Below are 22,142 nucleotides of genomic sequence, written 5' to 3' on the forward strand. Positions count from 1 at the left end.
CTATAAATAGCAGAGTGAAGCATGCCTCCCTGCTTGGCCTTGTTTTGCTTCCTGATCTCAGCATCTGATTTGGCAGTCCAGCCCCTGCTGTCATCCTCGTGTTTAGGACTTTTGAGGCAATTCTTTTTTTTTGTTCCTGTACCAGCTAACACCAGGCATTCCTCCAGCACTCTGGAAAAGACTGCATCTAAGTGACTAGTATTCTCCAGGGAGTTTGTTCTTTGAGTACTGTGCTTTCCAAGAACAGCTGGTGTATTTCAGACCTCGTATTTTGTCAGAGTGCTTATCTTGAAGAGACAAATGCATTTCTGAACATTCAACATTATTATTGGAGTTAATTGCCTAAATGTGCTTCAGGAAATCTGCTTGAGCTCAAGTACTACAAAAAGTGACAGTAAAATTTTAAAAGAGCATTTACGTGATTTTTCTCTAATAGCGTAACTCTTGGATTTAAATTGGGTCATTCATGCTTGTGTTTCAGGTTTGAGTAATTTGCTTTTGAAGGGTTTTTCACACACACAGTGAAACCAAACCAAACTGTGCCACCCTAACTGTTTAAACCCAGAGTGGACATTTGTATTTCTTGGATTGTTTTTGTTCCTTTTAGTTTAACCCTATGCATGCAGGAAAGTTATATGTGATATAATTAATGCCCTTGTTTGCCTTTCTTGTAGATGATAAGTGCAACCACAGTTTTAATTGTAGTGTGCAACAGTGAATCTCTGTGAAGCCAGCCCTAGTGTCAAAGTACTTGTTTTTATGGTACTCAGTTTGGGTTTTTGGTAATGCAGTGTTAGTAATTGTGCCAACAGTTATTATTATTCAAGAAAAGTCCTGGAACATCCCGGTGTTCTTCTACCACTCCCGTGCCCATATCAGAAAGAGAGATTCAGTTTCAAGGAAGTTGAGTGCACTAACTCTACTATCACTCTGTCACCAACGACCTGCCCCCGAAGATACAGGGTGCCTAGCTGGACTGGCAAGACGTGGCAGTGTTTTGTTTCTTTCTCTTCCACTCCCCCCTTTCCTTTTGGGACACCTGCCGGGGTTTCTGTGTCCAACAGGAAGTGCTGAGAGGTGTTCCAGGAGATCGGAGGCATACCATCGCCCTGCAGACATCCTGCTTTTCAGGTGAGTGGCCCTGTCTCAACAGGCACAGTGGCTGGGTGGAGGATGCAACAGGGAGCCCCTTCTGTGGCACGAAAGGGGCGAAAAGTGGACTCTGGGGAGCAAGGGGCAAAGGAAAGACCAAGGGACCGAGCCATGGCCTGGGAATTCTTGAATCTTTCCAAGGCCGAGTCTGCTTTGTCTCCAAAGAGATGGGAGCCATCAAAGGGCATGTCCATGAGTGAGTGTTGGACATCCCCAGCAAAACCAGAAGTACGCAACCAGGTGTAGCGTCTCAAGGCCGTCATAGCAACCGATCTGCCCAGAGAGTCGGTCCTATCAAGCCTACAAAGGATTGTGAACTTTGCTGCATCTCTCCCATCGTTCAAAGCTTGGGAGACAATAGCACGGGCCTCCTCTGGTATCTGCGACAGGATTACAGCAACCGTATTCCACAAAGAGTGGGAATAGCAGCCCAAAAGGCATGCATTGTTCACAGACCGCAGCGCAAGACGGGAGGAAGAAAACAACTTCTTACCAAACTGTTCCAGCCTTTTTGATTCCCTGTCCAGGGGTGCGGAAGGGAATGCGCCTAAGGAAGAGTGTTGGGACAGGAATTTAGAGTCGTTCAGGGCGGACCGATGGCGGCGTGCGATAGTCCTATTTACAGGAGCCCCTGTGTTGGGTTTGGACCAAGTACCCAAAAGGACATCGGTGAGGGCTTCATTGAATGGCAAAAGGGATTCTGAAGTGGAAGCCCCAGGCTGAAGCACCTACGTCCGGAGATTAGACCTGACCTCTACAGTAGGAAGCTCAAGGCCAAGGACCTCAACTGCCCTACTGACCACCATACCATAAGTTGCTCCCTCCGCCATAGCCACGGTAGGAGGAGACGGCATGCTAGCATCAGGAGAAGTATCCAGACCACTGGCGTCACCCAATTCCTGAGCCCAGTCCAAAGATGGGTCATCCTGGTATTCATAAGGGTCCAGGGACCCCTCCAATCCCTCCCCGAATTCGTACCCACAGGAAAAGGGGTATGAATCTGACCTAGGGCGAATAGGCTCCATCGAAGACAAAGGCGGCGGCGGACGCTGCCACTCTGTCTCCGAGTCATCAGAGATATGGATCAGGTCGACGTCGATAGTGGGCGCTACTGATGTCGGGAGCATTGACAATCGACCTGGCTCCGGGGAAGGTCTCAAGGGTGCGACGGTGCTGGTGCAGATCCGCCCGCGAATCCGGAGGAGACCTTGGTGGCCAGAGCCGAAGCCACTGGTGCGGAACCCGAGGGCCCCTCAACCAAACCCCTTGGGCCCAAAGGCACCATATCGGGGGTCGGTCCACCCAGAGATGAGGCGCATGGCTTCATAGAAGTTCCTAAGTTGGGTGGGGGTCGCTCCGGCTCCGGGAAACTGAGGGAAGCACGGAGTGGACCCAGACGCAGACTCCAAGTATGGCGGCCTGGAGCATTGACGCTCTTCCTGTGTCGCGTCAGCCGAGCGACGAGGCGAAGTCGGAGAGTGATGGGACCTCTTTGACTTCTTCTTCTTCTTCTTCTTACCTGCACCCGAAGATTTAGAAGGCGACGAGTGGTGATGGCTCTGCGACCTTCCTCTCGATCAAGACCGGGACTTACGCGGAGTCGAGTGCCGAGCTGCCATTAGCTTTAGGGACCGCTCCCTCAAAGCCTCCGGATGCATGGCCCGGCACTCAGAGCACGACTTCAGGTCCTGGTCGCGCTCGAGACACCACAGACAAACCCAATGAGGATCCGTTACCAACATCGTGCGGTGACAGTCCTCGCACGGCTTGAAACCGGCCTTCGGGGAAATCCTATACGCACCAAAAATTCTCACAAAAACTTGACAAAACGGTCGAAGTCGGTCAAAAAAAGAGACCAGGGTAGCTCTTCTCCGGATCAGAGCATGGCGCGGAAAGAAAAGAACTGACGTCACTGCGTGAAAGCGGCATCTATATACTACTCCTGATGTCATCACGGCGACCACGATGCCAACAACGCCCACGGAGTCGACAGACGCCACCTACTTGACGCGCAAGGGTATTGCTTGAAGAAAAATCTCCAGATCCAGTCTGACGCCTGGGGAAATTCGAAGGTAAGGAATCTGCAACTAGAAGTCTCCATGAGATAAACCAACCTCAGATCTGGTGTTGAGTGTATATGACCTGGTTTGTCAAAAGAAAAAGATGGGATTCTGCGTACCAGAAGGGTGAAGAAGGGAGAACTGAGTGGGTACCATAATAAAGAAGTCCAGCTCTGGGGTTTGGTATCAGTCAAAAGACAGCTGAGCTATTGTGGAGATGAACATAACTAGGAGGACTGTTATGGGTGCTGTCAAGAGTTAGAGCACAGATCAGTTCTGGGATAAGAATTGGTGGCAAAAGGGCATAAATAAAGTTTGGTGTGGTTAAGCTCTTATGAAGGTAGAGTGGTTCCAGGCCATCGAGCCTGGTGCCACATGCCCCAGTGGCCAATTAGTGCTGTATGCAGCAGTAAAGGATTGTGTACGGTGTGGAGAAAGCAAGGGAATCCCACAGTGGGGGCGATGGGACCTGCTCTGAAGATCAGTATGCATGCACAGAAGAAGAAAAACGTCTCCAAAGGTCTTTCATGATTTTTAGATAGAGGGGGGTGATGAAGGAAAAGAACAAAAAGGAGTGGTGTCCATCTCCATTTATGAGTGCTGAAGTGCCTGACGGTCATGTGACCATTGTCACAAACCAGCCTTAAGAAGCAGAAAGGACGGTGGGTGTGGAAAGAGTAGGGTACAGAAAGAGTAAGGGGAACTCTTGTGGAGTGACAGTGGTCACAGGAACCAGCTATGGTGCTCCAAATGGGCAACAGAAGGCACCATTTTAAAGATGCTTTCCACGCTTTCCAGTAAAAGAGTCATGTCAACTACGTCAACACATGGCACACTGGATATATTCGTGCTCTTGTGTCTGCAAAACTGTAACTTATAAATACTGCCCACAGAAAGAACTAGATCCTAAAGATTTCTTTAGACCACAGACGACTTGCGATCAGCAGACCATATGATGAAACTGTCCTATAGATGTGGGTGAATTTTACATTATAGACCTGGAAACATACATACAAAAAAAACATTTGGGATTACACTCAAGTCCCACAATGTATTAGGGCTTTTTCACTTCTTGTGTTATTCATCATTTTAAGTGACCTACATCTTAAACATGCAAATAAAAATGTATTCTTTTTAAAAGTGATAGTTTTCACTGTACATTGAATTCATGTGCAATTACTGTGTCAGCTAAATTTGAGTCCCAAACCTACAATTACCTTTTGGATTAAGTCTGGACTGCTTTAACGTGTTACCCTTGGAAAGTCAAATGTACTTGCGTATCTAATTGAAATCAAATAGTGTCTTGACATCAAGGGCAAAATGTTATCTTCACTAGCACTGCCCCATAACCACTGGCTGCCCAACCCCAAGAGAAAACAAATCTCATACTAGATGACATCACTTGTAATACACAGAGTGATGCTTCTCGCTCACAGAGTGATATAGACTATAACAGATGGGATGTAAGATGGAAATTACACTGAGTTTAGTACCAAGGTCATAGTTTTATTGTATTCAGGTCCAACCTCTTTCTAATTAGAACAAAAGTGTCTTTCTGTTTGCTGGCACCTGCAAGGTCATTTTCAATAAGATACAGAGCTGAATAGACTGGAGTCCCACCTGTGCATGTGGCATGATTTTGTGTATATGGTATGCAGTAGAAGGCTTACAAAATTATTGATAAATGCTCTCAAGCATGACAAAGTAAGGTAGTGAAGGTCAATAAGTCTTGGTAGTCTAGGAGGAAATAGAAACAACATCTGATCACTGCTTTCCAACAACAGAAAAGGTTGTATTTGTGGGATTAAACCCAAGACTGTGAATATAGACAGACAACCGACGTTATTTAACCAATTCAATGTATAACTAATAGGAAAACCAATACATTACCTTGTATCCCATCTGCCACTGGAATTATAAGATTCTGTGGCTGCTGCGTTTTCCGCATGGATTTGCCGCACTTGCCACATAATACACCATTTTCTGCATAATTTGCAGATTTTAACAAAAAAAATGTTTCTAGCTCAAAGGGAATAAAGGTCACTAAAAATGGTAACACTTGTGTTACTGCTCAGTGGCAGACCTTACTTCGCTCAGAAGCAAGCCGTCTTTCACTTGCTGATTGCTCTTTTTATTATTTGTTAAAGTCATACTATCTGGGGCGAAACGTTTGCCCGTACAGTGTTAACACGTACGAATGACAAAATAGTGAAGGTATACTTCTTCAAAATGTGCTTAATTGTGCCGAATCATTTATCATTTCTAGCCCCATAATTTAATCAACCCTGCAGCATAATTCAGGATGTGGACAATGCGGCCACACAGCACTTTAACAAAGCAGCTCCGCACTGTGATTCAAAACAGCCAGGACTCTATATAGAACTTGACATGTTATAATAAATTTTTAATAAAAAAATCTGACATTATAAAAATACACAAAATAAAAAAAGTATTATTTACATCTTTAAATTACAAGAGATATCATCTGTATAAAACAGGGCGTAAAATATTTAGAAATTATATATTTCTATTTTGAAAAGAACCTACAGACACATCTGTCAAACTTTCCTTTTCTTGATCTCCCTGCACAAGTCTGTGTAAAATACATTCTTTCCAATTTTAAAGCTGCACTGGAGACATATGGTTTCTTCTTCGTTTTTCGTGAGGGTCACGTTTTGAGGTAGAATGTCAAAATATTTCTTTGGCTCCATAAATATCTTGCAAGTCCAGAAGGTGCTATGTGTCAAAAACATAGCTTTGAAACGCAGGAGTCCTATAACTTTCAAATGTTTGTGCAGGAGAGCAGGCACTGTTATCCTCCTTTGAAAGTGTCCTAGTAGGTTCCTGTTCTTCACACTGCAAATCCAACGAAGCATGAGGGAGTTCACAGGTGACTATGGATTTAGGTATCGATGGTTGATTTACGGCAGCAAAGGAATCCACTTGAGGTCTCCACAGTGCCTTGCCAAACGTCCCTGAAAAAATACAATATAGAAATATGGATTACACACGGATGAGTGTTTGATTCAGAGACTGTCCATACAGAGTTTTGTTGTTTCAATAAGAGCAATACGCATTGCAGCAGTTTACAGTGTGGAAATATTCTTACTTGACATCAACTAGTTTAAGTTACAATGGACGAAAATTAAACCAGGTAAGAGCAGTGGTTATGCAGGGTGCATTATCAAACAGAGGAAATAATCTTCTAAACGTACAGAATACCTAGGCCTGGCTCAGTAAATGGTTGCCAACATGATGAGCAAGAAAGAGACACAAGGTTTCAGTGATATAGGGAGTACGCCTGGTGTCCTGGCCCAGTATCCTATAATGTATATACTATACGACTTAGGTTATTAACAGTTCCTTCAAAAGGTGCTATTGTTCAAAACTGACATTAGAAGGCTTCAAGCACTTCTAGGTGGAGCTCACAAGTAAATATTTTTTTTAAAAAGAAAGTGCAGTGGTTTGTTATTTTTGATTACCCGTTTGTGACTGAGGAATTATCCAGGACGGCAACACATGTTCCAGAGCAATGAAAGGATACAATTGCAGTATCAATTGTTAGATTACACATACAAATCTAGGTATTATAAATTAGTTTATAGGATTTTTTTCGATCACGTTGCAAATTTAGGATTATATAATACAGTACTACATTTGTTATGTCACAATGTTACTACAATGCTTTATTCATATAGATATGATGTCCGATGAGCTGACCGTCTGTTATGGAGAAGACACCAAGCATGTTGCTCCTAAAATTCTACTCCCAGCCTTCCAAGAATCATTGGTGACATAATGCCATCCTAACAGGCTGTAAATATGTAAAATAATTAAATTCAAACTATCCCCCAGTCTCCTAAAGAATAACCAAGGAAAACATACATAAGGAAACAACTGCACTTTGAGAAAACAAGACAAACTGCATTATTTGTTCTAACCTTCAGGATCCTAGCAATGGCATCAAATCAGTTCCCACTGTTATGTCTGTATGACATGGACACATGTACCCAAGCAATCACTTTTCTAGGATAAGTCACTTGGTAGTTCTGGTCTTATATGAAGAGCGTTAGCACAGAATCCACCCAATGACATACAGATTTGGGTATACTGTTCCTGATATAAAACATTAAATCCTGCAACCCCTGTATAAAAACCTTTTTCTAATGTTTTTATTCCCGTAGAAATGTGCCATCCCTAGTCGCCTGTAATAAGAAAATGGTGCAGTCGTCTAAGTGTAATAACAACAGTTAAGTTGAGACATCATAATGCCTGCCGTCAAAGCTGGCAGCCAAGGTGAAAGATATATCACAGAGAATAATTATAACTGCAGTTTAAACAATGAAAACTGACTTGCATTATTTTGATCCTTTTTTTTTCTAAAATGAACAGTGATAAATATGTTAACCAATATATTTATTTTTTCATGCCTCATCACAGGAAATATCCCAATATATCCTATGGGGATTGTAACACGGCAGACAGGAATATTCCATCTGCCACGTTCTAAATCAGGCCCTTCATTTTGATCTGCAGATTCCGCTTTTACTCTTCGTGACTGCAGCTGTACCATTTCCTAAACACTAAAGAGCAAGACACCAAGGATCTAAGTGGTTTGTGGGAAGTGGGATCATTTTAAAATAAAGTGTTCTATGCCATATGCCCCATGGGCATATTTAACACGAAATTATGTGACCTGAGGTTTGGATATGGAAGGACAAGTGTAAAGTATCAGTCAACAGATCAAGGGACAATTCACATACAAAGCTGCCATACTGTGTGAACTGCGTAAATGGGCCATCCTGCAAATGAAGCCACAACAGATCTTAGCAACAATTGCATCAAGAACTGGTGGTGTTTGTTAGAGATAGAGAACTGGTAGAGAGAATTATGTGATTATCTTCATTGGAAGGCATCTTGATGTGTTAATGATGGAAAAGGAAGATATGTTTTATTTCTGGAAAGGAGTTCTCGAAATAACCATTTGTACTCTCATAGCTAAAGCTTTGAAGCAGTCAAATGTAATCTGTGAGTAATATCTGGGGCATGTCTGTGACTAAAGCAAACGATGCACTGTTGCGATATGTACCATGAAACTAAACAGTTGATGTAATGCAGATTACAACCTCCAGGCAGTGTAAGTAATGGGGCCTCTAGTTTATTTCAGGAGTGTGATATCACTTATTTTAATTTTTTGCTTCGACCTATTAACTATTAATAAAGCTGTGACTCCTCTATTTTCATATTTTTTTTAGACCGAGTTAGACTGCCATAAAAACAGTTAAACTAAAATAAAAAAATTATACATAACACGAACATATTTAAAGCAAAATGTAACTGTCTACACTTGACAGTTGAGGGTTTCACACTTTTCTGGCTGCGTTACTTCCTGCTAGACAAAGTAAGAAGTTTAGCAGATAAAACAGGATCCTTAAGAAAGCCCAAAGATAAAACAAGATCCTTCAGCAAGCCCATAATTTCCTGCTGTGCACAAATTCCACTAATCTCAAGCCTGTCTTTCCTTCTCTTTGTTGAACACAGGATACATTACTAAAAAGGACTTCTCACTGCGCAAAGGCCCATCAGCACCTGCTCATATAAACAAACAGCTAATGCAGGGCTTTGACACTTGGTAGGTTCAGATGCAATGTACCATGCCTTACTGAAAGAGAGTCACAAGAAACACGGTGCTGGTGGAGCGGTTGTAAAGACGTCTGGACTTCATCACTGCATATTCCTGCTTGCATTTTGTCACTGGAAATATGTAGGACACTATGGAATCCGGTCGCGTTGTCTGTCTGTTCCCATTTGTGTACAAGCGAGGTATGGAGTGTATCTTTCCCTTGCTGCGCTCTCTTTTATATTGGCTCAACTTATGCTCTCTGGAACACATACAACATCCAACCCCTGAAGAAGGCCAACATTTTACACAGACATACCTTCCTGTAAAATCAAGAGCCTGAAACTACACCCCAATAACAGAAACATCTACAAGTGCATTATCTAGCACGAGCCATGCTATAAAGCAATCAGAGCACTGTACTGGGGAAGAGTTTTAGAGACTTGGAGGCCAAACAAAGGAAGAATTGAGGGGAGTAGAAGGAGATTTGCCGTAACAAACTAGGCTGCACGTGGAATAGGGAAATAGGGTATTCTACAGTACCTAAGTACCTAAAGAGAATGGGTGGAAGGGTGCAGGTTTTCTTTATGAGTAGCCAAATACATGAGCAGTCATGATACGAATGCATGACACAAATGTTCCCATCTTTGAGCCCCTATCAAGTGAACATCGGTGAAGCCTCATAAGTCCAGACTCTCTTGATTTTCCGACTTCCTTTCCATAGTTCCAGAGTTCCTGCAGTACTGTTTACAGATGTGCTCTTCTTAAGATCACCACAAACGACGAGCCAATATTAACAAGGCTCGTCATGAAACTAGTGACAAAAACCTAGCACTATTAAATGGAAGACTCTATAAGATTTTGAGGTCTCCCATGCTCCCTTAATGTCTATTCATGGTGCTAAAACCTACAATCAATTGTATATGGTAGCAATATTGAAATGAAGACTATGTGGCTGAATAGTGTGTGAATTTAACAGCAGACTACATTCAGTAACACTTACGTCTCACAGGAAGAGAATTTACCAAAACCTCCTTCTAGGCCCATGTGCCCCATTGAAACAATGCTTGCATGTTCAACCTGACGGCAGTTTACTAGTTTATACTTGGAGATTGCTCACAAACAACTATTAACACCGTATGTTTTGTGGATGGTGTTTTAGGTATAACTTTTCAGTGACTACATTAAGCATTCCTTCATTTGTTAGTGTTACACCGACCATAACGTCATTTACTATCTTTAACTCTGTCTAAGCCCTTTGCAGTATTCCTTACTGCAGGAAGTGATTTATATGTCTACAGATAGTTAGCATGGAGTGCCATAAAATCTTCAGGCGGTGTACAGATTCTCTCTTCATTTGTTAAATGAAGAAATGTTAAATCCCTCCAGTTCAACTACGTGATGAACATCAGTGATGTGAACTGCATTAGTCTCGCTTTCGCTTTCAGAGGAGCACCGTGAATGGAGACTATCATAAATAACGAGTCGTTGACCCTGTCAAGTGTGTTGTTAAGTCACATTTTCAAAGGCTGCAATACTCTGGACCACATTCACCAAGTATTTCCTATGAGTATTTCTTTACTTACTCCGGACTTAGGTGTAATCTACTTCTGAATTTGCATACATAAAATGTACACGTATTCACACACAAAAACACAATAAAATGAGAACCTGAAAGTAAATCATTGGGATTTCTTAGACTGTGGTCATTTCATAGTCACACAATATTCCTATTTATAGATTAAAGTTTTTAAGACCTTCAATGTTTATGAGAAAACTAGGGTAAGAAATGCACACATACCTAAAAATGTGCTGCCTGGCACTGCAGCAGCAGGGTGTTCCTGGCTTTTGTTGGCATCTAGAAGGTCTGTGTTCAGGCTCAGGATTTTGACTCCAGTGCCTTCTTGGTGTATGTACACGGAGTTCAATAATTTGCTGCTTGAAGACTGCATTCCAGCATTGCCAACATTATGGCCAAAGGGATCTTCGACCGGCAGTGCATAAGGACAGCATTCGACGTTCTTTAAATATTCTGATTCATACGGATCAAAGCATAATGCTCTCTGGTCAGGGTTGTATCCTTAATGCAAATGAAAAGAAACTTAACTAAGTTATTCTGTAAAACATTTCACAAGGGGAGCAGCGGGAATCACGAATAAAAAAACAAGCATTTTCAATGCAACAGGTCTCGCATTTGTTCGAGTTAGAGCTATTAGCGTTGTAAAGCAAAAAAAAGATGCAGCCTGATCGCGCTATGTAAAATGAAGCGCGATCGCGCTGCGTGGAAAATAAACAGATAAAGTAGTCCGGACACCAGGCTGAAAACATCGAGCCTCGTATGTTTTTAGTACTTTACCGGTGCTGTGTAGGTGGGCTATACACTGGAAAAGGCATGACGTATGCATGCCTTTCACAAATGAAAGCAAGCGGATTTTAAAAGGCAAGCCCACGAACCAATGTAAGTGACTGACATGGCATGGGCGTGGTTTAAAGCCCAAAGAGAGATAACAGAATGGACGATTGCGCTCGCCCATAATGAAGGTACAAGCAGAAATGTGCTCTCCAGCTTAAATGCACTATAACCTTACATCCAAATTCACAAAACTGGAAAGCTATGCCAGTCACAGGTTTTCTGCCATATCCCTGATAAAGGTGAATGCCTTGGGCCAAAACAATTTTGTCAGCTCACCAGTATGACAGACTTCTGTGCTGTACAGGTTTCCTCTTGCATACATGTTCCCAGCTGGACCCAGGTAATGACATATGAGCGGGTCTGTCACGGCGTCTAAATCTGCATCACTGCCATTATCTAAATGACAAATACCTGGAAAACAACAAACACATAGTAGCATATTTACTTAGGTGTCACAAATTTCAAATATCATAGAATTGAACACAAGTGTGCTTTCTTGTTGAATAATTTTGAAATACTGCATCAGTGGCCATTTTCCACTCATGTATTTGGAAACAGTTTATATTTTAATACAAGCAAAATACGAAATTCGTAAAATACTTTCAGTGAGCACACTGGGCAAAAAATATTTTGGTGAATTTCCTCCAAGAAATAAAGACAGAAATTAAGGATCAGTCGTCCTCAATAATGTCAAATAAATAAAAATACGAAATTCAAACATTATTTGCACGAGCTAGAATTTCACACACGAGCTCGGGATATCTTCCAAAAAATGTTATCCAAACATTGTATGTGAGATGTGTTTTGAGGGTAAGCTGTGAGGGAGGGGACAGACAAGGGTTACATAATTTCCCTGGTACTGTTAACAATCGTAACTAACAACACAATCTTGCTGAATTGTTCATGTTCAGCAAAGTTTGCTTTATTTACACTTATTGCGACTTGCTCACTCGGCCTTAAAAGATACCATGGCAGACCTCCTCGTACCCAATGGTCTCCAAAAAGTGACCTTTTTAGGCTTTTTTTTTTACAAAATATTTCCCACATATTTCTTGTCTTCCTACTTCCAGCCTTGTTAAAATAAGAACAACTGGTGCTCTGTGTCACACTTTTGGCACTTGGATCTTAACTTGCATCTCTCGGGTTACAAAATGGATTTTGACTTATTTGTGAATATCCACTAGCTTTCAACTGAGTTTAGGCTTACTACATTTGCATAGAATTTCCCTGGGAACTACCAGCTTTAACATGGGTAAGAAATTACATGGGGCCGAATCGCAACAGTATTTATAAGTAAGGAAAGTAGTACTAAATGGGTAGACTTTGAACTTAGGCATATGAACATCTCCTAAATATTCCTTTACTGACAGTTTAGATGATTTGTGGAGAATTCACAACTTTATGTGCTCCAAAATGCCTTTGTGAATAACACCCCCTCCCCATTTTAGTATAAATAATTAACAGATGAATAACTTATGCATGCATATTTTTCACACTCAAGCCTCTCTCTACACGTTTATGAATAGGGCACAACCAATACTAACTTGCAGATGCAAGTTTATCAGGTGCATAGAAAATACTTTGTAGACTGATCCTACATACAAGCATGCCTCTCGAACAGCTCATTTTGCAATGGGATGGCTGAAAGGCCACTGCTTTTTACAGACCTTTGCAAAGTGGTTTAGGTAACCTCAATCCTTTCTTTTGCCATATCCTAAAAATTCCCTTGACATCCATCCACAATCGGTTTTCCTTCTTTAATAGAGTCTTCCATAAGCACACATCTTCAGATTATCAGGGTCTGGTAATGGGACGTGAACGCAAATTAGGATGGGAAAGTCCCAAGCCTTTTGTTCTTGTTAAAACGTTCACTGCTTTTACGACTGGTAACCAGACCATGAGTTACCTTCAGTGCAGCAAAATCTGGGCAGCTGTCCCTAACTGTGAACATCTTTATCCACAAATTACCTTCAAGAATGAGATCTCAGCTTGTACACTGAAATGCACTTAGGTGCAACCCTTGTATGTTTATTTTAATGCTTTTGATTTTCACCTCTTCCTCTTGACAACTAAAGCTATGGTTGAACACATCCGATTCTATCTCATATACCAAGCCGACTCGCTGATTAAAGGCCTTCTTATTGGTCCATCTGCATGGACATATCACATATACAAATACACTTAAATGTTTACAAACATATTTTAACTGTGACTAGAAGGCACCTACATCTACTTCACTGAATCACAAGTTGGCTATAGAGCTCTGCCCAGTTACAAAAGCTGCTGCTTTTTGTACTAATTTATAGAATAAAAGTACTCCAACCTACAGAACGCTTAGCAACTCACCATTACTATCTCTCGGTTGTAAAACATATCCACCAACAGCTGAAGTGATGAACTGATGATGGCTTTCATTTTCAGATGAACTGTACCCGTCCTGGCGGTCTGCCAAGGTCCCTTGAGAAGACAAGTAGCTGGGAATGTCTGCAGGAAGGTTTGTCTCATCTGCAATGACAAACAGACCCAAAGAAAAGATATAAGTTCGGTTTGGACATTTGCACAGTACTGACAAAGTTGGTTGTTTCGTAATTCTAATGAGAAATCCCATAAACGGGGAGGGGGGGGGGAAGGGCCATTACATATTGTTTTGTTTTCAAGTCAGCATTTGTAACGAATATTTATTATATTATCTAGTGCCACAATGCATGCAAACCAAATAATAAAGTGCTTTGTAAAATATGGCTATTTTTCTACAACAAAAAGCCATAATTAACATTCAAAGTGCAATATGGAAGATCAGTAGCAGCAGTGCTAACCATATGTATTAGCATGAGGTGGGTCCATTCATAAACATACAATGTAAATACTGGCCAGAGTTAAACTGTGTTTGCACTGGCAGCAATTCTTGGGCTCTGCTGTGTCTTTCCAATGTTAAAGTACCACTAAAACTTTCAGTCCAAGCAACAAAGTGGGAGGTCGTGTGGGCAAGACTGGTTTTGAACAGAGAACTTTTTTAGTGCAGTAACCAAAATTCTGGAGCAGGTGCAAAACTTTTTACGCATTCCCAAAATGAACACAAGTCATTATAATCTTTTTAACTGGTATGGTTAAGACCATGTTTCAGTTTACACACCTGTGTTTGTGACGCTGCAGTCTTCATTTCTCCTTCTTGTGTGGTATATGATGACCACCCACACAAGCGAAGTGCCAACCACACAGCAAACCACTGCTATAATCACAATGCCAACTGTGGCCCAGCCGTCGTCTTCCAGCGATGTGGAAGCATTGGGAGGAGAGTCGCAAGTTGGACTCGGGATTACATGCACACGAATGTTGCCTCTCTCCGTTCCCAGGGTATTCGACATTTCACAAGTATATTTTCCAGCATCCTCAATATCTGTGTCTACAATTATAAGTAGCTGGTTGGCAGCTGCAAAGAAGTGCCTTTCAGTCACAATCAGTGGGCTGTCATCCTTCGTCCAGTTCAGCTTTGGTGTAGGGCTCCCACCCGCAATGCACTGCAAAACTGCAGTTTCTCCTTTTGTCACAGTACGGTCCACAAGAGGTCGCAGAAAGGATGGTGTTTCTGGGGAAGAAACAAATAAAAAGGTTTGCATTGCTTACTATAAAGCAGCTACACATTACTTTCAACCACTTCTCGTAAAGTTAAGCGTTTGATTAATCAGTGTACACATTTTCCAAACAAGCATAAGGCCCTAATCAGCCTCCTCTGAACATAAGGCTTGTATCACTTAATTAGAGTGTTACATTCCAGGTGTTTAGAGGTGGCAAGAACAGGAAAAAACATTGGACATATGCTCCTGCTAAGTGCACAAGATCAAGAAATAGCATTATACAGCCTACTTGTTTCTTATTTGTTAAGAGAGCTTTCAAAATTGGCAAGAAGTGTTAAGTTTAGCATTAATGCTATCACTTTCATAAGCAGTTCTACGCAAACCAAAGTATTTCTCAAAACTATACGCCAGTATCTCCCTATCCGTGCTTCTCCTACCTAGGACAGTAAGTGTTGCATTAGCTGAAATGGTTCCGGCACTATTTTGGGCTGTGCAGCTATAGATGCCAATGTCCTCAATTTTGACATCCACAATGAAGAATACATCATCTTCTGGCATCACATGCATGCGTCTCTCACGGGCAGCAGGGAAATCTGTGCCTCCATTTTTCTGCCAGGCTATCTGAGGTGGCGGATGTCCAACTGCAGCACATTCCAGTCGTGCCATTGCTCCTGCTCTAATGGTCAGATCCATTGGCATCTTTGTGAATGATGGAAGCACTAAAAAAAAATAACAGAGCAATAAGCAAACTCCCAAGTGGGTTATTAGCACTACAGCAGGCCAACTAAATTTGTGACTCTAAGTCGTTTAACACCACATCATATTTTCGATTTAAGAATGTGACACAAAGAAAACATTTCTCAATGATAATTTAAGTACCAGTCTTCATCTGTTTGCAGTCCATTGTCAAGAGACATCATCCCAGTATCAGCCCAAGCACACACTAGTATGCAAAAAGCCATTTTAAATGAAATGATAACCAAAATCTGTGTCTTTTTCTGCCACATATATACCAACCATTTAATCTCAAACTGGTTATCAGTGCCTATATATCTCATCTTTGAATCTGATTATTCAGTCGGCCATATATTTCATATTCTCCTACAGTCAGATTATTGTTCTCGAGTGAGATGGTGGTAAAATGTTGTTAAGTGCTGGTGAAGAGGACACTAGACAACCACAAAATGATCTTCCAATAGAAATGCACCACAGATCTTGACAAGTAGGTCATGTAGACTTCACAATGTGTCTTAGACTTGGTGTAAGCCATTCAGGCGTATTATTATTTTATCGTTTGGGTTGTACTGCTGCTTTCATTAGAAACTACTTTCCGCCAGGGTCTATTGAGGCAGATGTAAACAATGGTAATATGCTTAATTGTGAGTAAATACTTTGTGTACTGAGATCTTGAAAGATGCCAGTTTTACTCTGTATAACGTGAGAGCAAACAACAGGAAAAAAATTAGATAAGTCTGCAATCTTCACTCTCCACTAAAGAAATAAAATGAGCATTCCTTTGTTACTTAAGCAACGCATAACATTAAAATCAAAAGGATTCACTTTCTTTTTTAATACATACTATTTACTGTGAGCTTGGATTTGACCGAATATGACGAGCCAAAATGATTTGAAATGACACACTGATATTTTCCTTCGCTGCTGAATTCAACATGTCGCAGACGCAGGATGGTGGTGTATTCCATCACTTCTCCACCTTGTGCACGAAGGTGGGCATAGTTCTCCATTTCTGCATCTTGAAGTAGCTCATTGTCCTTCTTCCATGCAAATGTCATCGGGGAGTCACTGCTACTGGCTGCTGAGCAGATAAAACTTACGTTGGACCCTCTGATTGCTGATTGGGTTTCCGGTTGGACAGTGATCTGAGGTTTAGGGAAATCATCTGAAAAAGATTAAAATAGCCCATCCTTAAAAAAGAAAATCATAAGAGGAATGTGGAGTTGAGAAGATGCACAATCACACACACGTTTTCAAGTAATGGTGCACAAATGGTACAATGCAAATAATAAATATGATTTTGTTTTTCAGGTGAAAAGTAATTCAGTCCAGCACAAACAAACAGATGCAGAACAAACTCTGCCAGGTCTGTAATGTTAGAGGATACAGTGCTAAATAATGGCAAACTGTGGCTATCTTAGATGGGAAAAACTGTATGTGATGCTTTCTCTGCTTTTCACACAATACAATAAAAATAGAATGGAATCATGAAAAAGTTGTGCTTGTGCATCGGTGTCTGTCTATTAGCAATAAGCATTAATGGATTGTCGATGATAGGCTATCAATTCATCTGGATTTCCCCAGCATCGTTTATACCAGTGGTTCCCAACCTGTGGTCCGCGGACCCCCCGGGGTCCGTGACACACAGCCAGGGGGTCCGCAGGCCTGGGCTAGGAGGAAGGCACTTCTCCTGCTGGGGCCCCTGACAAACACGAGCGTGCATGTTTTCATATTTATTACTTCCTTTGTTGAGCAGTTTTAAACGCACTGCAAAGCTCCTTGTACTGCAAAAATAAAACCGTCAAGCTAACTCAAGTGATGAATGTACCTGCTGAGATGGGAGTTTTGTGCAGTGGCACTTTTGACTCAAAGGTAGCGCAGATGGTTAATGTGCCTGCTGCAAAGGACGTGTATCATGCAAGAAACAGTATTTTATGTGCGTGGCACAGTGGGTTAATGCTTTTGTCACGGAGATTCTTTTGTTACTGTGCAGTTCATAATCGCAATCTAGCACAGTGAGCTATGAACTGCCATTAAAGAGCTGCATGCAAACCGCATGGCACAAATTAGAAAGTTGTTTTTTTCCTAGTCTTTCATTTTCCTTGTGCTGCTAAAAAAGGTTTGCTTTGTAGAAATACATTCTTATTGCTAACGCAGTGCTTCATTTATGCTTCTTGTTCCCGGTGCTGAGCACCGGCACTTATTTTTGAGGGCCGGGGCTTGCTCTTCTGTCTCAAGCATTTGCTGCGAGCAGAAGACACATATGGGAAAGACGGAGGAAGAGAAAACCGAAAAAACATCACAAAGGGAGAAAGAAGAAAGCTGCAAAAGTGAGCTGAAGGGGCAGGGAGTGGCTTTATATGGATTGAAGAGGTCCGAGATGGCTTCAGGATTACGCTGCCTCAGTATTCCGTGTTCCCACATTTAATTACAGCAGCCACGTATTTAAGAGGAGGGCTTTGGGCACCCGCATGTTTTTATTTACAAGTTAAGCACTGTGCTAACGTCATCACTAATCACTGTGCTGTGTTCTGAATCCTAAGTTTGTGCTTCTCCGGACCAAGCACTCTTAGAAAATGCCTACCAGTGTGGATGACATGTGAATCCTACACCTTGTGGTCCCCTATAAAATGCCCTGACACCCTACAGTGGTATGAGAGGTGCTATAAAACAAATGAAGTACATGTGACAGAGAGGCTAGGAAGAGATGAGAGGCCCTTATGGTTTTACTTCCTTTCCCCTTAACTTATTTATGTGAAAAAGCTTTCTCAGATCTTGCATACCTAGAAAATAAAAACAGAAATCGCTCCGGAAATGTAGAATCTGACCTGAGGATTCACCTTTCCTAAATAAAACAAAACATTGAAAAGGTAGTTGCCGAAATGCAGCGCCAACCTTCCCAATAAAATTCGATTTTTGCATATTTTTTCAATATAAAAGAATGTTATCTTTAGTAATGTGAGTATTTGTTTGGTGTGTACTTGTTATATTTTTTGTGAATTACTGATTTAATGTTTGAATATTAAATTGTACAAATTGCTGGGGGTCCCCGGCTTCCAGTAATGATTCATTGGGGGCCCTCAGGAGTCAAAAGGTTGGGAACCTCTGGTTTATACAATAGTCCCAAACTTCTCAATACAGAAATATGTTTCTGTTGTTCTCATGCATCAGTTACTAAGTTAAGTGTGACTGTCCTTTAATTTATTCAAGTCTCTTTACTTCACAAATCACTAAATGTTTTGATAGATCTATTCAAAATTTATTGAAATGTGAGAATGTTGATACAGTTAGAAATATATTGGTGATGTTCTTTGTGGTCTGGCAAGGCAGTAGGATGATTCTCTTAGTACAGCTAGTCTGCAGCAGTTCACAATCACCACTCAAACGTTTATAAATGTGACTGGGCTGGGGAGCCAGTAGCTTATATGGTAAAGTATTTTTCACAGCTGCATATGTACCTCTGTTCTGCAAATATTCAGCTCATGCATAACAGCAGTGTAACAGTATTGGGAATGTATACAATATGTCTCTAAAATAACTTAACTCTTGTGGTTTTAAAACCTGGTCTCATAGAAGTATTTAGAATTTTCCCAACTCTGGCACTTGGACAATTACAACATTTATTGAGTCTGCCCTATTAAGTCAAATGTTAATACTGTTTCTATCAAGTTCAATTGAATAACAACTTCTAGCAGTACTCGTAAAGTAGGCCACAGTATACATCCTTTAGTTTATTTTGTATGTTCTTTAACAGCTCTCTTCCCTACCTGCTCTCTCATTCACTCTCTCTCTCTTACACACATACCCAAACAACTTTTAAAGGTGCAACATATTTAGTTACAATTATTTGTAGTATCCATTTCTGGCATGCCATCTGTTTCTCTTCAAGTCCAAGTCTGTGAGTATAACAGGGGTATTTCACATCTGCACACTTTTACCCGACTCCAATCTCAATGGCATCAAATCTCTGTATCCTATCTATGCCATCTTTAGCACTATCTTGTAGGCACAGACCTTCCAGAATAAAAAAATGCTTTTCTAGTTAATGTAGTGCAAAGAGTAGCTTAGTATGGGATAACAACTAGATATGTGGATTCCTATATATCTTAATTAGATAAATGTGTAGCATTATGTAAAAATGATGACAATCGGACTGCATTCACAAATCTATTGATTACAGTATTATCACATACTTTCCAATGATGTACCTAAAATCCAGTTGCTTATTAGTCAAGCTTGTGTAAGCAAATGAGAAAGTGGCATAACAACTGTGTTGACTTAACTACCCATAGAGATTAAAAGCAGACATCAAAGGGCTGAATGAAACACAACTTCTAGTTAGTATAAACCCACAAACTAAAGCATCTGAAGATGAAAGCCATCAAAAAGGTCATCTATAGGGTGGTATTAATGTTAATACTGCTGAGCTTTTATGGTTACCACAGAACATATTAAAACATTCTGCTTAATCAAAGTGTGCAGTTGAAATGTGATGTTAAAATTATGTACTACAGTCCAACGTCAATGACAAGCTAAACAAATATAATTTTAAAGTAAGATGTGTTACCAAAGGTTCATAGCTTGCCTACTTCAATCCATTCAAGAATTAGACTATTCTTCTTAAACTCGGAGATGTTGGTATTGATTCTGAGTGAATGATTCAAACGTTCACAGAATTAGGTTTCAAATATACCTAATCTGATTGAAACAACAGTGAACAAAATATGAAGAGCATGCAATTATACCAAGTCTGTCAAGAAGGGTGCAGTACTTACCACATACAAAATCATCTGGGCTAACAGCAAAGAGACTTCTCCCTTTTAAAAGCTGGGGGTGGGCACAGCTGGTGTTCACAAATGTCTGAAAGTTGTTCTCCGTCACCCATTGCGGTAGCCATTTCAGCTGGCAATCACATAACAGGCTAGATGTATTCAAGTGCCTGGCGAATAGAAGGCATTCAAAATGTGTACTGTGCAAAACATTTAACACACACAGCACACTGAAAGAAGCACCCGGAACTTGAACAAACTCTTCTGCAGCCCTCCTCCTCCCTTTCCCATAAAATGAGCTGTCGTCAAAGAATAGTAATTCTAGGAAAACCTTCTTAAACTTTTAAATAAGTTACACTGTAGTTAATACAGAGCTATTTTTTAAGGAAATTAGTTATTTACATTTCAGCATTCAGAGTACTGGAAACTGATAGCATCACCAAGGAACGGGGATCATGTCTTAGAAGTGGCTATTAAACATCCAGGTAAATTGAGACCAAACAACTGTGAATGGCAACAGGCATTGTTATTATGAAACTTGTATTTCTGGATATCCTCTATTGTACTTTTCCAAATATTCTATAAATGGCAAACGGTGCACTTCACAGCCTATAAAAATATGTAATTTAAGCTAACTGATGCGTGCACATCCCAACTCACTAGGATCAATTAAAAAGAAAAGAGAAACATAACACTTGCATTAATTTAAGACTAACAAGTTCAGACAATGCCTTATTTATCTCCTTTTAAATTAAACATAGTTTAGAAGAAGAAAAAGAATCCAAAAAACTTACAGTTCTTGAAGTTTCTTTAACTGTGAAAATGCATTTCCTTGCACGGACATGATTGCATTGTTATTCAGATCCCTGAGAAAGCAACAACAATCTTTGTTAGAAAGAACCCTCATCTGATGATGAATCACCCATTAGATGGCTATGGCATAGCAGGCTTGGTTGGCTCAGCACTCCAAGCTTTCACGCTAAAGGAGTGAAAGATTTGTAATGTTTGTGCAGACACCAAGATTAGCTCAATTTTAATGAGCCTCACTGATTACTTCCTCCTTTTGCAGTTGTCATAATCAGTCCACTCTACGTTTACCCTGAAAGGGATTTGCTAAGTTGCTTTTTTACCCATATTTGTTGGTTTAATTGTTTGTGTCATGAAACCTTGAATAGGGGTTAAGCAGCTTACAAAGTCATTTTCTCTTCAGTAATTAGTACCCGTAGGGAAGAAATGAGCTAAAGAGGATCACAAAAGGTTTCCCTCTTGCCCTTGATTAGCCTGCCTTTCGTATTTGTTTCCAATTGGCATTTTGGTGAGCTATATTGCCCACTGTTTATTACTGCCATTTTCTGCTACATAACATTATGGTCTAGGACTGAAAATCAAGAATCATTTTAGCTCGCTACTAGCTATCACTTCAGATGTCCTTGTTAACAGTACAGTCTCATCTTGCAACTACATTCGGTAAGAATGACTTGCTCACATTATTATTAACGAATAATTGAGGATGGTGAGGATTATTCATATTAACGAATTTGAAAGGTTATTATACACTTTCTCAATGATTGGGATTTCAGCAAGTACTCTAAATGGTGGAACAATTCTGGAGCCAGAGGCTAAGCCGTAGAACTGCTATTTAGTTTTTGCATCAGGCTGTGGAACAACGTTTATTTTCATATTGTGAATGAGCAGGATACTTCGCGCAGCTAGTTTTTGTGTTGTTAGTAATAGTCAGAAAGAGGCAAATTGGTGTTATAACGGTTCAGCATTTTATCGAGAACATTTATTGATAACACATCAAACAAAAAAACATCA

General features: G+C 40.7%; 1 protein-coding gene across 2 annotated transcripts in view; it reads right to left on the reverse strand.

Moving 5' to 3' along the window:
* Positions 1 to 5,591: 5,591 nt before the first annotated feature.
* Positions 5,592 to 22,142, reverse strand: part of LRIG3 (leucine rich repeats and immunoglobulin like domains 3) — a 62,781-nt gene continuing 46,230 nt past the window's right edge. For both annotated transcript variants that reach the window (XM_069229052.1, XM_069229053.1), the window contains 9 exons: positions 21,119 to 21,190; positions 20,331 to 20,494; positions 16,400 to 16,720; positions 15,258 to 15,539; positions 14,379 to 14,831; positions 13,592 to 13,750; positions 11,522 to 11,656; positions 10,634 to 10,912; positions 5,592 to 6,187 (listed from right to left, as the gene is read on the reverse strand). In XM_069229052.1, the coding sequence (XP_069085153.1) occupies positions 5,949 to 6,187; positions 10,634 to 10,912; positions 11,522 to 11,656; positions 13,592 to 13,750; positions 14,379 to 14,831; positions 15,258 to 15,539; positions 16,400 to 16,720; positions 20,331 to 20,494; positions 21,119 to 21,190 (2,104 nt within the window). In that variant the 3' untranslated portion in view covers positions 5,592 to 5,948. The remainder of the gene's footprint in view (positions 6,188 to 10,633; positions 10,913 to 11,521; positions 11,657 to 13,591; positions 13,751 to 14,378; positions 14,832 to 15,257; positions 15,540 to 16,399; positions 16,721 to 20,330; positions 20,495 to 21,118; positions 21,191 to 22,142) is intronic.

Source organism: Pleurodeles waltl, chromosome 4_1 (genome assembly GCF_031143425.1).
Source record: "Pleurodeles waltl isolate 20211129_DDA chromosome 4_1, aPleWal1.hap1.20221129, whole genome shotgun sequence".
Lineage (NCBI taxonomy): Eukaryota > Metazoa > Chordata > Amphibia > Caudata > Salamandridae > Pleurodeles > Pleurodeles waltl.